This window comes from Rosa chinensis, chromosome 4, assembly GCF_002994745.2.
Source record: "Rosa chinensis cultivar Old Blush chromosome 4, RchiOBHm-V2, whole genome shotgun sequence".
In the NCBI taxonomy this organism is placed as follows: domain Eukaryota; kingdom Viridiplantae; phylum Streptophyta; class Magnoliopsida; order Rosales; family Rosaceae; genus Rosa; species Rosa chinensis.
In genome coordinates this window covers 32,791,756-32,809,035 of record NC_037091.1, presented here as the reverse complement: position 1 = coordinate 32,809,035, position 17,280 = coordinate 32,791,756, and the positions used below count along the sequence as shown (strand labels likewise).

Below are 17,280 nucleotides of genomic sequence, written 5' to 3'. Positions count from 1 at the left end.
ATGTCAGCCTGCCAAGAGAGGTCTCCCTTGCAAAATACTTTTCCAAGAGAAAGAGGGAGCATCTCCCAAATCAGCATCCCAAAATGAAGTATAAGGATAGTACCTGGCTTTGAAAATTTTTGCAATAAGAGAGTCTGGATTGGTGATGAGTCTCCAACCTTGTTTCGCTAACATTGTAAGGTTATAAGCATAAATGTTCTTGAAACTCATACCTCCTTCGTTTTTGGTGAGGCACAATCTTTCCAAACTCCTCCAGTGAAATTTCTTTTTTTCCACCTTGTCTCCCCAGAAAAAAAGATGCACATAATTGGTGGATATCATCACAAAGGCCCTTTCGTAGTAAGTAATAGTTCATAGCATATAGTGGCATTGTTTGTGCAACAACTTTGATCAAAGTTTCCTTACCCACGGAGCTCAAAATCTTAGACTTCCAACTAATCAACTTCTTTGAGAGCTTTTCTTTGATGTAGGCAAAGATTGCGGTTTTGGATTTACCTACTTTGAGAGGCAGAGCAAGGTACTTATCATGTTCTTGTACACATTTAACTTCCAAGATGCTGGCTAGAGCAGACTTCTTGGATTTCTCCATATTATTGCTAAACATCACACTACTTTTCTGGTAATTTACCTTATGCCCTGAAACTTTCTCATACATGTCAAGAAGCTTCTTGTATTGAGTAAACTCTACCTCATTAGCAGTGCCAAATAGAAAACTATCAAGAACAAGTGGTGTAGCTTTGGTGCTTGTGGAGCCATTTGAAGACCCGTAATGCAGCTTGTATTCACAACCTTGGTGATTAATGTAGACAGGCCTTCTGCACACAATATAAACAGGTAAGGTGATAGAGGATCACCTTGTCTTATTCCCCTGGTGGGAGTGATCAAAGCATAAGGTTATCCATGTATCAAAAGAGAATATTTAACTGAGGTAACACATGTCATGATTACATGAGTCTATTGAGGCAAGAAACACAGCTTATCTAGCATGGCTTCTAAAAAACTCCATTCTAGCCTGTCATAGGCTTTGCTTATGTCTAACTTCAATGAGAAAAAACCAATCTCTTAAGTTCTCAATTGATGCATAAAATGAGCAGTTTCCGTGGCCATTAAGGTATTGTTAGAAATTAGTCTTCCTGGCATATAAGCACTCTGCAATGGTGAAATGATTTTCGGCAACCAATATTTGAGTCTGTTGGTTACAACTTTGGAACTAATTCTGCAAATCACATTACAAAGAGCAATAGGCCTAAAATGCATGGCATCTTTAAGGTCTTTTATTTTTGGGATAAGGCACGCATGAATGTGATTGGCTTCCATCCACATATCTCCATTTGTAAGGAGGTTTCTAACAGCATTGTAAACATCAAAACTCATAACATGCCAATACTTTTGATAAAAGAATGGAGTCATACCATCGGGGCCGGGACTTTTGGATGGATGCATTTGGAAAAGAGCATTCCAAATTTCCTTATTAGAATATGGCTTGGTTAGGTCCGCATTCATTGCATCAGTAACTTTCTTCAGTGTTGCTTCAATTACCTCATGTAGGGCAGCATTGTCACTACTTTCAGAGGAGAATACTTGTAAGAAATACTGAAAGAGTAACCTTTGAATTTCTGTCGGGTCAGATTGCTACACTTCCTGCTGATCTCTTAACCCTTTGATTGTGTTTTTGCTTTTTTTATTACTCGCTCTTCTATGGAAAAAAGCGAAGTTACAGTCTATGTTTCAACCATATTGCACGGCACCTCTGTCTCCAATACTGCTTTTGTTGTGCTAGCAGATTATTATGCTTGAGGTGAAAGATCCTTTGCTCTTCATATTGTTCAGGGGAGTATGGTTGCCCCATGATGTCATATAGCTTTTCCTGAACCACTCTCAACTCTACCTTTTGCTTATCAAACTCAGTTGCATGCCAATTCATCAATCTTGAACCAGCCTGCTTAATTTTTTGCCCTAGTTGCTGCAAAGCATTGCCAGTTGTTGGTGTAGCCATTGTGTTATGATACTACTACAGTCATTGTTACCATGCCAAATCTCTTTAAATCGAAATCTTTGTTGCCCTCTTCTCCAAACTATTTTCTCTACATGTATCTCAATTAGTAAGGGGCAATTGTCAGATTCACTAAGGTTAAGCGTTGAAACATAACTGTATAGGAACAAGGCTCTCCACTGCGTTGATTGGAAGCTCCGATCAAGCCTTTCATTGATATATTTGTTTGACCAGGTGAAACAACATCCTGTGAATCCCATGTAGATCAATCCCAAGCTGCCATTGTGTATCGAAATATCGCCATGTAGGAAGACCTAGGTGGACCACCAGACTTGTCAGCCAAGGACTTCACCTCATTGAATTTGCTTGCCATGTTCTCTCTCTTTGGGTTCGACTTGCAAAACCGTATATGCCTGTAAACCTCCATCTCTCTTCACTCGGTTTGCCGATTTTGACATCAATATGATGCGATGAGTAGGTTCGTAGATTGGCATGTGTTTCCTCACTCCAAAGCAAGGCGACTCATATTGATGTCAATCACATCTCAAGCTCTCAACTAACTTTAGAGAAAAGCATTAAAATCACACAAGGATAAGAATATTGTTCCAAGAATAAGACTTAACATTATGACATTTCTTAGCAATACTATAGCAACATTTTTTTTTTTAAATAATACGGATCTTTTATTAAGAGAGAGCTTAGCTCTGTTTAGTACAGTCTGAAAATAACAGATCTATAATACAACCTGGAGCTTGTGTAAACCAAGCCTCCTTGAGGCCAGATTCAAAGCCTATATATACTAGCCAACCTATGTGCTAGCCGGTTGCATGTTCTAGGCACAAATGTGAGTTGAACCTGCGGTATTAGTTTCTGAACCTCCAGAATGTCATCAACAATACTAGCCAAATCAGAACTAGCATTTTGGGCAATGTCCTGCACTGCAACAAGGCAATCTGTTTCAAGAATCACCTGGGATAGCTGCATTTGCCTTGCAAGATCAAGGCCCTCTCGAATAGCCAACAATTCCAGTTGCTTCGCAGAGCCCACATGTAGAATGGAATGTGCAAAAGCTGCAATGAATTGGCCACTAGAATCCCGAACCACACCACCTATTCCTCCATGCATTAGTGATGATAAGTAAGCTCCAGCAACATAATTAGCATCTCTTCCATGTGACAGAAATGAATTTGATTACAAGAAGATCAGTCTTCATATATGTTGACGTAAGACAGTGATTCTCCAAGTTTGAATGATCTCATTAATATTGCCAATAAGCAATTTAGAGTCACCTTCAACAAAAATATTGTTATTGTATGTTTTTTCTTTTTTTAAATACAATGATCCGCCTCACCGGGGATACATCAGAATTGAACCATTGCCTAGAAATCAAAAGACCCTAACATTAATATCACCCTAAGATTAAGCTCTAAGAACCAAAGGACCAGACAATTCTAAGACTAAAAACCGAATAATTCAAGTTATAGCCTCAATTATTCTTAAAAGAGGTAAACCCCTATCAAGACATTGGGTCAAAGCCAAAACTCAGCAAAACCAACCCTAACAAATAAGGCCCAAAGCACCAAGGCAATCCTAACAAAAGCTTAGGCCCAAAGATTAGTCCTCTAAATAGTGGATCCAGATCTAGCCCGAGCCCATTGACAACAACATCGAATCCACCGCCAGACAACCATGGAATCTAGAATGCCGGACCTTGGCCCGCAATCTTGGTCGCCGCACGAACCTCTCTAACACCGACCGCCACAGCATTTGGACCTAGCATCCGACAATACACGACCAAATCCGAAAAGCTCGAATCGAGCCCCGCCTCCATACTCAGACGTCTCCATCGCCCAGAGCGACCCATCCTCACCACTGAGAACCACCAAACGCTGGTCACCCCTGCCCAAGAAGCCTAGTTGTCGGTCCCACTCAAACACAACGTCATTCTCTAGGGGAACCCTCGAAGGGACGCAACGGCGCGCACCTAGACCCCATAAAGAAAGCATGCATACAACCACCTTCAAAGCTACCGGCCGGCAGAGAAGCCATAAAAGAAGAACAGTGAGGTAGCCGCAAGACCAATCACCAATCTAAGAGCAACGAATAGCGTTGCCTCTATGCCTTGACCGCTCCAAGAGGAGGCGGGTTTACTAGGGTTTCACGAGAGAGAAAAAAAAAAAAAACCATTTTTTTCCTCTAGAATTTGTTATTGCTTGAGATAATGAAGTTGTCAGCTGATTAATATATTTGGTTGATGCTTCAAAGTTCAACCTTTGAAAATATTTTCTCGTTGAGTATATTTTCATAATTAAGTTCAACTTCAATTTTCGAGATTTTTTTTTTCTTTCTTCATTTAGACAATAAATTCCTCAAAACTTTGCACCATCAAACAAACTTAAAAAGTTAAAATGCGAGGGCCTCGACTGAAACCTAGTCTCTGGACCTCTGCGTTCCATCGATGGCGGCCAGCACCGGTCTTGTGACTACCTGAATTTTAAAGTGGAAAGTTATTATTGAATTTTTTTTTATCCAATTTTACTAGTTTTAAAGCTCTTGAAATATATTTTAAATTTTTTTTAGTAGGTCTAATTTTATTTTCAGTTACATAAGAATAAAGTAGACATTTTCCCGAGTTCGTAGCAATTTTCAGTGATTTTTCCGGACTCTCCAACTATTTTTAATGATTTTTTGGAGTTTTTTTTTTTTTTTTTTGAGAAAATAATTTTTTGAAGTTTGAGTAGAAATTACATTAGTTTAGGCACATGTCGCATTATTATTGGTCCGTATGCATTACTTGGTGACCAAAGACAGCAGCCCTACGTGTTGCAAGTGGGAGTAAGTATATCAAATGTTTGACATGTGGCAAATAATGATGGAGAGAACAACCAGATCAAGACACATAGCACCCATGTGTTAAAATGTTAGAGATGCCTTGACATGTGTCATTCATTCATAGGGGTGTGCAAAACACGGTTCAAATCGGCCAAACCGGTCGAAACCGACCGGTAAATATGGTTTGGTTAAGGTTTTTTAGCGTTAAAATATGAAAGACGATTCAATACCAAACCAAACCGTTTATGAATTGGCTTGGTTGGTTTTTCTTTTACTTAAACCGCAAAACCCGAACCGACCAGTATGTATTAAATATAATAGAAAAAACTTTTAAATTTATATACATAATATATATATTTATTTGTGGGTACGTAGTCTTTTATAAGTAAGCTCTAAATGTTCAATTATAACTTGATTCTCAAAATGATATACTACCCTATTGAATCCTAGACCCAAAGGCTTAAAACCCAAATAAGTGAATCATTTTGAAACTATTTTGGATTTTGTTCTTTGAATATTAGTTTTGGATTTTGATTATTACATTTTTATTATCGAGATTGAGTTTTAATATCTTACTATGAATTTTTCGTAAACAAAACGTTACTGTTATATAGGTTAAAACCGTCTTACCGACCGAACCAAACCATCTTTAAATGGATTGGATTGGATTGGATTAAGCTTATTTTTTTCAATGACCGGTTGTCTAAAATGTCTAAACCGCTTACTTTGGCATAGAGACGGTTTGGAGTCAAAACCGATCCGATCCAATCCGCGTGCAGCCCTATTCATTCATGGACCAAAATCATAAAACTGACCCATTATGTCGGTTTACCCAACCCTATAAATAGGCTAACCCATTTCAGCTTTTTCCCCACAATTTTCGGAGTTTCTCTCTCTACATTTCTCTCTCTAGAACTTGTTTTTATCATAACTTTTGAACCGTAAGTCCGATTTTGGATTCGTTTTCGCCTACGGATTCATCTTGACGAGCTCTTTCTATTGGTGGAAAGAAAATTCAGATTTGGTGACACTATTTTTTGACGACCCAGGAGGCTTGATTTTATTTTGTATTGTCCACGATTATCGAAAATAAGGTAGGGGATCTCGGGGAAACTTTTTATGATTGGATGTTGATTTTATGTACTTCGTGTATATGTTATTCTTATTAATATTATTTTTAAATGATTTATTTGATAATATTTGAATTACATGTACATTTACGTTGATCGATGTAAGTGCATGTTTTCATGGAGGTTGTTGTTTATCAAGTGTAAAGGAGTTGGGGGAAAATTATGGTTATTTGGTGATTGTGGGAATTATCTTTTGTGTAGTTGAGTTTGAACATTGTAGGGATCAAGCTCAGGCGAGCCCGTGTGCACATTTAGGTTTAGAATATCGGCGGTATAATTGTCGATATATTTGGGTGATTGTTTTGGACAAGATGACTAACAAAAGGGGTTTGGGGGATTTGATTGAGTAAGGAGATTAATTTATATGTTTGGATATTCAAGTCACAGTTGCAAAACTGCAAAGTACACGGTATGGGACGTGTAGGCTTGCGTATTCTGATATATGAATTAACAAGTATATAAATGGAGTTGGATTGCATCATTGTTTGATATGCATGTTATAATTGAAATATATGATGGTATTATCTTTGGTCAATTATCCATGAGAAAGTTTTATGTCCCTACTGAGCCACTGGTTGAGCTCACCCCTTAACAGATTTTGTAGGTATGGAATCAAGATACTAGAGCAAGAAGTTTCGATATGTATATAATGTCAAATGGATTGTGAAATTTGTGTTTCCTTTATGTTTGTTTGGAATAAAGAATGAGGACTAGGGTACTATGTGATAAAGACTATGTAATATATGCTTCCGCTGGAATTTTGAGATCTTGTTATCTAGTTTTAGTTCACGATTTATTTATTTTTTTGTCACATTTTGGTTATAGAAATATTAGTTCTATAATTAAGATGTGATTCACACCTTAATTCGATATTAGAAAATTAGCTCGAGTCAGGGCGTGAGAGGTCTCCTCTTTAAGCCACCTGCTGATGGCCCTCCAACGCCGATTGACAGGACCCACCCCGGATTTCACCCTGAAATTCGAAGTGACCCTGCGGGGCCCACCTTAGAAGAAATTTTACCAAAAATTTGGCGGAACTTCCCCTAAAATGGGCTACCCAAACCTGTAGAAAACATTTACACTTCTCAATCAATTCATCCTTATGCTCCTGGAGCCACCCTGCTCCCCAAATCAACATCAGTCTCCAATTCACAAAACACACATCTCAACTCGGATAGCATAAATCCCATAGGTAATCAGAGCAATTCTAACAGAAAGGTATAAGAGGAAACCTAATTCAAAGACAAATGCGGAAGCCATGCTGTTGACTATGCCTCAACTCCGTGTACGCCCGACCTCAACCAATTCGCCTGCAAACTGGGCATTTGAAACCGAAGGGCCCAGGGGAAAGTACATAAAATACGTTAGCGTGAGTGGACAAAAATAAACAATTTTTAACAAAAAGGATTTTATACTTTCCCACATTTATTTCTTTAAGAATTCCCGATGCATGCAAGGATTAACGAAAATAAAACAATAGGAGTTCCACTCATGAAAACCGACTAGCCCCGCTAGTCACATACGATTTAAAAGAAAGAGTTGGAACTCTGATCTCAAGGAAAAATAAGACCAGCCCCGCTGGTTAAACGAAAATCGACCTAGCCCCACTAGCTTAAGTAGTAAAGTGAGTAGGGGAAGGCGATAGCCATACGAGTGAGCCTCCCAGGCTAAAATACTCCCATAACTCCCGTAATATACCCTTACGCCACTAAATGTAGCGATAGGATACCGGGCTACAGAATTATTGTCACAGAGACAGTAACCTGCGCCACAAAGGCGGAAATCAATGCTAGCAATGATAAGTCACCCAAAATATGGCAAAGGAAATCCGAAAACCAAGTAAATCCATAAAACTTCCCCAACTCTCGTAAATGAATTTCCAACGACGTGTCCCACACGCCAAGAGTATCTCCAAATCAATAGCAAAAAGGCGAGAAATAATAATAAATCGTAATCCCTGTAAACCGAAACAAAACCAATTCTAAAATCATCATCAAGGCATTCCCAATGCCAAAATCGAAAGTCGATAAATAAATAAGCAATAACTTCATCGAAATCCCATTTCGAAAAATCTTTCTAAAAATCTCATTAATAAAAAAAATAGGAGGGAAATAAGCATTCCAATGACGTGACCCCGTACGCCATAAAATCTTCAAATAATCGTAAATCCAAATCCATTTTCGAAAATAACCATATGCTCGAAAAAGTAAATTGATAAATAAATAGAGCATAATCAAGAAATAAATGCATGCATCATTTAGTTAAAAACAAAAGTCCACTCACAGTACTATTCCGACGGTCACGCATTCGAGTTCCGTCATCGAGCAATAGCTCGGTACGTCGTCCTGTACACAATTATATTCCGTGAATAATTCTTCAACAATTTAATATGATTCCTAAACTTAATTCCTCATAAATTATATCTCCCATTCTCCTCGGATTCAGCCCAAATTATACCACTAATACTAATTCGTTAATTTAAAGGTTCCAAGGCAGAACCGGGAGATATCCGACGGTCGAATTCTCGTAATTCGATAATCGAAACCCTAAACTTCAAAAAATCATAATTAATTCCAAGCTTCTCCAAAAATTACCAAACCTCACATACAAGCTCCACACAATTTATAGGATTTAATGGGCTAAAAACCGGAATCAAAGCACTGCCCTACACGCCTCCACGTGCCACCCACAGTGGCGGCGCGTGGGGCTCACGCGCCGGTGGCCACCACCTCCAATGGTCACCAAATTTTGACAACAGCACCTGCTCAACACACTGATCATTTTTCTCAACTACAACACATCCCAATTTTACCTCGAAGAGCTCCAATTTAGCCGTTGAACACAAGCCCAGAAAACCCAAGAACCCTAGAATCGGGGTCTCCTTGATTCTCCTTCTACACTGCAAATCGTGGCTCAAGGCTAGGGGCAAAACAATCCTTGGCAAAAACCGCGCCTTCGACAATGGTTTGGTGGCCGGAAACGGCCGGAATCGCCGGAAATCGACGAAACCTCCGTTTGGCTACAGTGGACTTCTTGGCTCAAATCCGAGCTCCTCCGGCCGAGCCACCGCAAAACACCACCCCAGGCATGACAAGAAGGAGGAGGCGAGCTTGCCAATGCCCGGATTCCGTCATGGGGTGGCCGGAAACGGAAGAATTCGCCGGTGGAAGAAACCGGTAGAAGCGGAAGGAAAATCTGGGAAGAGGAGAGAGAAAATTCGGAAGATTTCCGAAAATGGAAATCTACCACAGTAACTCAGCTATTTATAGAAAGTTACCGTAAACAGTAACCATAAACAGTAACTTTAATCTTTCGCTTATAACTTTCGCATACGGACTCCGATTTTAGCGCACCACATATGCACGCGCTCGATTTAACGTCCTCTACAACTTTCATGAAGGAAGTTTTCTCAAATTTTGGCCCGATCAAAAAGTCAACTTTTAGGCCCACTAAAATACCGAATTAGGGTAAAAAGTGAAAGTAGTCGTCGTTTACCGTCCAAATGACTAGTAAACGGGTAAGTGAAGATACGGGATGTTACACCGATCTTGTGCAGCGAACACCACATCTAGCCCTAAGCCTTTCATCACCATGTTTACTTAGCGCCGGAGTGATATGGTTGATGAGAACAAGATTGATCGATGGTCTGATCTAGGAAAACCCAAGCCTAGATGGGTGCAACTATGGAATTTTTGGATTTGTCCATGTCGGGCTCGACTTAAATCTGACATGCTCATGGTTGGGGAAGCAAAACATGATCGCCTCTTCCTCGACCCGATCCTAACGGAGGCACTAACCCTTAGTGCACGTCGGGATGTTTCTAGTGCCCAAAGCAGAGCGATGGGCATCGTTGCACTACGAGCTGCTGGTACGACGGTGCTCCGATTTGCAGAAGCATTAGCAAGATGCGTTGTTGCTGCATGTCACGCCGGAGATGCAATCTGGGTTAAGGAGATGGCGGCAAGAAGCTCTGCAGCGGGAGGGCCAGTATCAAGCAGCAGTGAGGCAGGAGTGGCGGTGCCCAGATCAGTATTAGAGCCTAAATGGTTTTGGAGGCCCAAGTGGCTTTGGAAGCCCACATGGCTTGGGTGGCTCAAATCAGTTTGGGTGCTCAGATCAGTTTTGAAGCCCAAATTAGTAAGGATGTCCAAACCATGTAGGGTACTCAAGTTAATTCCTAATCTGAGGCCCAACTCTCTAGGGTTTCTTATTTGGGATCCAGGAGGCTTAATTCAGCAGATTACACTTCTATTATCTATGTTTGCAGTGAGTCTATATACTATGTTTATGGATCATAGTTTAATAGGCTTGTGTTGAATAAGTGAACGATAAGTTCTAATATAGTTGGTCTATCCTATGTACCACTGTGGCCCCTCCACGAAGCTTTGTTCTGGCCATTGTTATGTGTCAGCGGGTGGGTATGTAATGACCTTCTTGACATGAGCTATTATCCATGAAATTTCATTAGTTAAAAAAAAATAAAAATCAAACAAACTTAAAGTTGTTGTACACTATATAAACATCAGTCATACAAGTCGACCCTACAACTCGTGTGACTGCTGAAACAAAACTTAAAATCGACTAGCATAATTTGAGTGACCAAATATATCCAAGTTATATCAACAACTTCGGCCAATCGGTGGGGCATTTAACAGAAAAAACATTGATAATAGGCCTTTTGGGCTCTTTTTAACTGCTACTTGCGCTCTAGGAAATAAAGTCTCATAAACCTTTGGAAACCATAAACCCTATGCTCTGGTGTCACACTGTTAAAGAGCTAAGACCTTCTTTGGGGGATTTGTAAACCGTCAGGCACACGTTCCCTCTTCCCCAAGTATGGAAACTGGATATTAGTTCAGGCCTTTCCTCCATCTTTATCAGAAAAAAAACACAAGACGGCGTTTTTTTTATTTTTCTGAAAAAATATTGGCCTTTGCCCCTAATTTCATGCCCCTAATTTTTTTTATTTTTCTGAAAAAATACAGTCCTCTGAACCAGTTGCCAATCAAAGATTGAAACTTTCGGGTGTTTTTTTTTTTTTTTTTCAAGTTAATTTGATTCATTCTCATGTATTTTTGTGGTTTTTGGTGGATTGGGTTTTGCTGAGATAGGTTTCAGGCACGAGAATTCGATTGCTTTCGGAAACTGGGTATTGGGGGAATCGTCGATTCAGTGTCTTCAATGAGTTTTCGAAGCAGGTCAAGGAGGAAACCAATAAGTACTTCTCATTCTCTCTCTCTCTCTCTCTCTCTCTCTATTCTACATTTGTAATGTTGATTTGGGTGTATGTAGTTGAGCTCAACAGTAATAGTATGGCAAATTAGATTGGTAAAATATACTGGGCAGTCAAAAGTTTTGAACTTTTTTGTTGGGTAAAATTTGATATTTTGATTGGTTTTTACTTGTTAAGATTGGTGTTGGTTTGCTAGTTGGAACAAGCTATTGGTAATATCTAGAGCCCCCAGTTGATTGTGAAATAAAAGTTTGTGAATTTGTCTGTTTGTTTCTCGAACTTCAGACCGGTGTTTCTGATCAGGAGTTTTATATAGTTGCTTGTGACATCTGGTGATCACGATATGTTTGCATACTGATTACAACATTAAACTCAGTATCATTTCTGTGGCTGCAGGAATCCACAATTTAAAAAGACGGTCAAGGAGCTGAAGGAGCAAGTGGAAGAGCTCAAGGGGGTGAAAGAAGATCTGAAAGTCAGGTAATTATGTGATACTTAATGCCATAAGAAATTGTAAATTTTTTAGTTAATAGGCTGAGACATAGCCTTGTATGTCAAGGCTGGTGGGCACTAACCATGGCGGCTCTGAGATGACGAAATCGCGAATGCAGAACGAAGCAGACAACGGAGCAGCTGTACAAGCAGGTGGATGGTGTTTGGACAGAGGCTGAAGAAGCAGCAAAGAAGGTATCATTTCATAAACTCTAAAATCTGCAGTGCTGCATATACATAGAAATCTGAGTGTGTGTGCGTTTGTGGAAATAGGACTTTCTTGGATCTGTGTGTGTGTTTGTAACAACTGCGATGCCCTTCTTATATATATAAAGAATAAAAAATAAATCTTATAATGGCTCCAATTTTCTAGACAAACATGTTTTTCCTGTTAGAATTTAGATTTATGTGCAGTTGTGTGGCTGCATTCTTCTGCTATATACCAGTTGTTATTGCCACTTTGCCAATTGGTCATAATTTATTATCATAAGATCCTGCATCTGTTCTGATAATTATGTTTTCCTTTGACAATTATGTGACAGGTCTCTGCAAATGTAAAAGAGAAGATCTCGGCTGCCACAGAAGAGGTCCACTTGTTTGTTTTAAATTTTACCCTTTACCATGTACTGTTAGATACCTTGATTGGCTGATATTTTTCTGTCTATATTTGTTTGCCCAATTTAGGTTAAAGGATCTCTTGGAATTGGGAAAGAGCAGGCTTCAGGGCCTTCTGGTGCTTCAGCTGATCATGCTGCTGATGAAAAAGATGGAAGTAAGGCCTCGTCCTCGGAAGATAAACACCAGCACTCAGGGTCTAGTGATACTGCAGAAACATTATTTGGAAAATTTAGGTCAAGGGTGTCTTCATTGAATGTTTCCTCTGTCTTTCATAGATTCAAGGAAGCAAAGTTTGTTGACATGGCCAAAAAAGGATATGATATTGTAAAGGATGAGTTAAATGGTAGTCCAAGTAAGAAAAAGCATCTAGGGTTTGACCCTTCTTCCATCCCACAAGTTAAAAGAAGTGCGACAAGTGACATTGCTATTGTACCCACCAAACAATCTCGTTGGAGCAAAAAGTGGGAGGCTTTCAGAATGAAGGTTAGTTTTTATGCTTACACGAAGTATTACGATGAAGTTCTATCTATTTGCCTCTTCACATATATGAAATTTTTTTATTTTTCTCTCTTACATAGATGCAAGGGAATCCTCTATTCAAGCGTATCAGTGGGATGAGTGAACCAGTTAAAATAAAAGGCGAGGAGGTATATTGTTGCAATTCAATGTTCTTTCTCATCATTAAATTCTAGTTTCTACTTCATTTTGGTGCAAAGATAACAATTATCTTGTATCATTTATTGTTTCTGTTTTTCGTAATACGATGCTGTTATGGATACCATCATTTGTATTAAGCGGGAAAGAAGGCATAATTACATGTCTGTGTGTAAGAGAGAAATAGTGAAGAACTGCTTTAGATTGTTGTGATCTTGACTTTCAGTGTCCTTAATAGTTTTGTGCATACTACATCTATTGGTTTACTGCATCATTTGTCCTTGTCGAAATTGGCAGATTATGGATGACATGAAGGAACGCTGGGAAACTACTGATAGCCCAATAGTTCACAAAATTCAGGAGTATGCTTCTAAACCTTATTTACTTGTTAAGCTCATTACTTTGAGTTATCCTTAAAGAGGTATTTGCAAAATACTTGAGTGCTTAATTTGGCCATCTTGTCTTTTACAGTATCAATGAAGCTATTTTTCAAGAAACAAATGCTGCTGCATCAATGAAGGAGATCCATGCCCGAGATCCGTATGATCATAGTGCCTTTTCCCTTGTCATATTTATCTTATACTTCGATTACTTTATTAATTTCTTTTTCCCATTGTAATGTTTTGGATGGATTAGATCTTTCTCTTTACCAGATTTTGTGGTAGAAGTTCAGAATGCGGTCAAACCTGTGTTAAATGCTTACATGAAGGTTAGAAATGCCCGATTTGTGGCACTTCACATTTTTATTTTACTGTCTCATGGTTTAATCTTCATCAGAATGATAGAGTTTCTCACCTTAATTGGAATAACAAAAGCATTGTATCAACAGGGAGATATTGAAACATTGAAGAAGTACTGTGCTAATGAGGTGATTGAGCGGTGTAAAGCCGAGCGTCAGGCTTTTCAAAGCCATGGCATCTTTTTTGATAACAAGGTAGGAAAGTTTGCTTCTCCGTTGAAGAGATTAGTAATTTGTTGCATTCAGTGTTGACAAAATTGTAAGAACACATGCTTGTTGTATGTCTTTCAGTGTTAATCATATAACATAATGATATTTTAGTCTGAAGGCTAGCCTTCAATAAAAGAATGAGAAGTGAAGTTGGAGGCATTAACTTAGGGAGTTGATATTCAACATATGTTACAAAATTGTTATCCATTGAAATCTCTGCTCAAGCTAGACTATAAATAATAATTAATCAATGTGTGTGATTTGGTGAGGGGACTTATCCTTTCCAGTTTGAGACACTGAGATATGGTAGCCATATCATTCTATTTTAAATGGCAATAAACACTCACAATGGTAGCCATATCATTTATATCATGCTGTTTGCATGATGTGTAGAGCTAATTAAGGTTGCTAATTAACAGCTTTTGCATGTTTGACTTAGTTGATTAAGGTTAAGGAGCAGATTTTATCTACCTTTTTGTTTTTTTGGTTGAAATGAGTGAGGGAAGCCTTTTCTGGTCATGCTATATTTGGCATGGATATACATCATGTTACTAATAGATGGTTGTCTTTTGGGAGTGCAGATTCTACATATATCTGAGGTGGAAGTAAGAGATACCAAACTGATGGGAGACTCTCCCATAATCATTGTAGCGGTAGGTATTTTCTATTTTTTCCTCAATTGCAAGTTTTGTACAGAAACTGATAGTCTGATAGTAACGACTCTTTTCCACTTACTTGTTGCAGTTCCAAACACAGCAAGTCTATTGTGTACGTGATAAAAATGGTGCAATAACAGAAGGCAGCCAGGTAAAAATTAATATTCATACATTTAAATGTGCTATTTTTTCTTACTTTTGAGTAATGGTGAAATGTCTAAAAGCAAGCCCCAGAATGAATCTGAATCTTCAGTCTATCCCTTTGTTGGTGAAGATGTTTGATGATTTAATTTAATCTCTATTGAGAACAGTAAAGTTATATAACGTCCTAAAGGATTTAGTTTGGGTTTAGTTAATGAGTTTGACCTTAAGTGATTCTGTGTGGGTGCATCTTGAAACATTCTTCTCTGTAAAAACATGTATTCTTTCTTCAGTATCCTACTTGTTGGAAACTTTACGTACTAACTCATGTTCGTTTCATTAGGATACAATCCAAACAGTGTATTACGCCTGGGCCATGCAACCTTGGGATCCCGAAGAACTTCCTGAAGGTGCTCTTTTCCCGATATGGAGAGTAAGAGAGATGCAACAATTTGGAATTCAATCCCTTATTTAGTTCTTTACATAAACCTCTGATCTTAACCGATGGATGTTGTGTCATATTTATTTTCATGTGCCATCTCAACTTCCCTGGGTTTTGTGATTCACTGCCAGGAAATTTCGTAGTATATTATTTTAGTATGATCAATTCAATGCAGTTCATTACTGAGAGCATAAGCAAATCTAAATTCCTCCAAATTTCTTTTTTGGGAGTGACAGATTTCATTCTGAACAAATAAATATTATCAATTCTTTTGTTACTGCATACAGTGGATCACTTTCTTTCATTTTGCAGACAAAGTTGTTTTTTTTTTCTTTTCTTTTCTTTTTGCCTTTTCCCTCTCTCTGGGATAGGAAGAATGGAAACTTAATTTTCATATTTTCAGTATGAAATGGAACAACAATCAACTCTCCTTTTCTTGCTGTGTGCTTTTCCAACTGTGCGACTGAAGAATATTTACAAGTTGCAGTTGTACCAAAAAAGAAAAATTATTTACAAGCTGCAGAAAAGGATAATAGATGCAGTGTAAGATTGTACTGCACTGAGCCAATTTTGGAGAATAGACAACAAGAAAGTAAAAGCATTCATTTCCATCATCATATCATGAGGTAATTGGTAGAGGTTCTGAAACATAGTCTAGGAGATGCTCCAACTGATCTTATCCTGGATTTTATAGCATCACCAAAAAAAAAAAAACTATAAAACTTCAAACCAACACTTTCCAACTTTTGTTCCGTGATTTGATCGAGACGTTGAAGCATCTCAGGTGTTAGGTGGTTGGTTGAGTCACCGACTTGGCCTCGTCGGAAGAAGACAGTGTAGCTAATTGCTTCTTCAGGCCTTATACTGAAAGTCCCACTTTTGTTCACCTCCAAATTACTCAAATTTTCGAAACTGCATTAGTTTATTACTTCTTGCACAACACCTTGTCTCTCTTCCTCTACTGAAAATGGATGACGCATGAATTCAGCCAACCTTTTTACACAATCCCATAAGGATTTTGTGTCCCTTTTCATGTCCTCATACTTCAAAAACAACACCTTATTTGGGTTTTCAATGCTTGCTTTCCAATAACCTAGTACATGATCTCAAAACGGTACTCCAACTGTTACCCCTTTACAAAACAACTGAAATGCCTCTTCTGCTCTTCTATAGGAACATCACGTACGTTGCCAAAGTTTGTTATTTGAATTTGGTGGTCTTGTTTTGAGATGAAAGGCCCATAGAGAAACAAGAACAACTTTAGGGTTTCTTGCATTGCACACAATCCAAGCATTAGGATAATTCAAAACCGAGTTTGGTAGTGGTAGGTATGAACTGTAGGTTGAGAGCAATCTAGGTGAGAGAAGAGGGTCTAGATAGGCAATTGGATTATCTTTATCAACGTGTAACTCTAGAAAAGGTACGACATTATGAGGGTTTTTTGTGAGCAATGGATGAAAGGATTGGGATGAGTGATCTTGACCATAACGGTTTTGATTTTGGATAGCAAGCATGGGAGCCTTAGTCCATGTGGTGCCACATTTTGGAAAAGCGGCCAAGATAATGTCTTTGTCTCTACCCCTAAAACTTTGCTGTGCCAAAATGATACCTTCAAGAATCATCTTGGGATAGCTTTTGGTATTGGTAGTGGTGTTCACCTTACCAAAAGCCTTGTATACTGCATTTAGACTATTATTCCTCTTACGTCAAAATTAGGCTTCTTTATGGGAAGATTATCTTTAGAAATTTTCAAAAATTATTTCTTTGGCTTTTAAAATAAGAGCACAATAATACGAGAGTGTAGAGACAAACGGCATGCATGTTAAATAAAATTGTCACAAATAAGTTACAATGTTTTTTGCATTTGGCGCGTCTTTCCTATTTGCACGAAAAATTAAAGGGAGTGAAAATCCAAACCCTCATTCTAACAAACTGCACCCCCCATATGTGTTTTTACTTTCGGCCTTTAACCCTAAGCACCAAAATTAGAGAAGATAAGCCTATTTACCTTAGCAACAAATTTTTGTTCCCACCTACACAATTTAACACTAAATGACCATTTTTCCTTAAGCCTAATTAATAAATTATAGCATTGTCTCTCTCTCTCTCTCTCTCTCTCTCTCTCTCTCTCTCTCGCTAC

General features: G+C 38.5%; 1 protein-coding gene across 1 annotated transcript; it reads left to right on the top strand.

The window, feature by feature from the left end:
• Positions 1-9,570: 9,570 nt before the first annotated feature.
• On the top strand, positions 9,571-15,422 carry LOC112199139 (mitochondrial import inner membrane translocase subunit TIM44-2). Its single transcript, XM_024340190.2, has 15 exons — positions 9,571-9,984; positions 10,760-10,789; positions 11,067-11,173; positions 11,585-11,668; positions 11,800-11,875; positions 12,223-12,267; positions 12,365-12,781; positions 12,877-12,945; positions 13,250-13,314; positions 13,424-13,492; positions 13,589-13,661; positions 13,782-13,886; positions 14,483-14,554; positions 14,646-14,708; positions 15,042-15,422. Exons 1-15 carry the CDS (start codon positions 9,571-9,573, stop codon positions 15,171-15,173), a joined length of 1,821 nt encoding a protein of 606 aa, XP_024195958.1. The 3' UTR covers positions 15,174-15,422.
• The last annotated feature ends 1,858 nt before the right edge of the window (positions 15,423-17,280 follow it).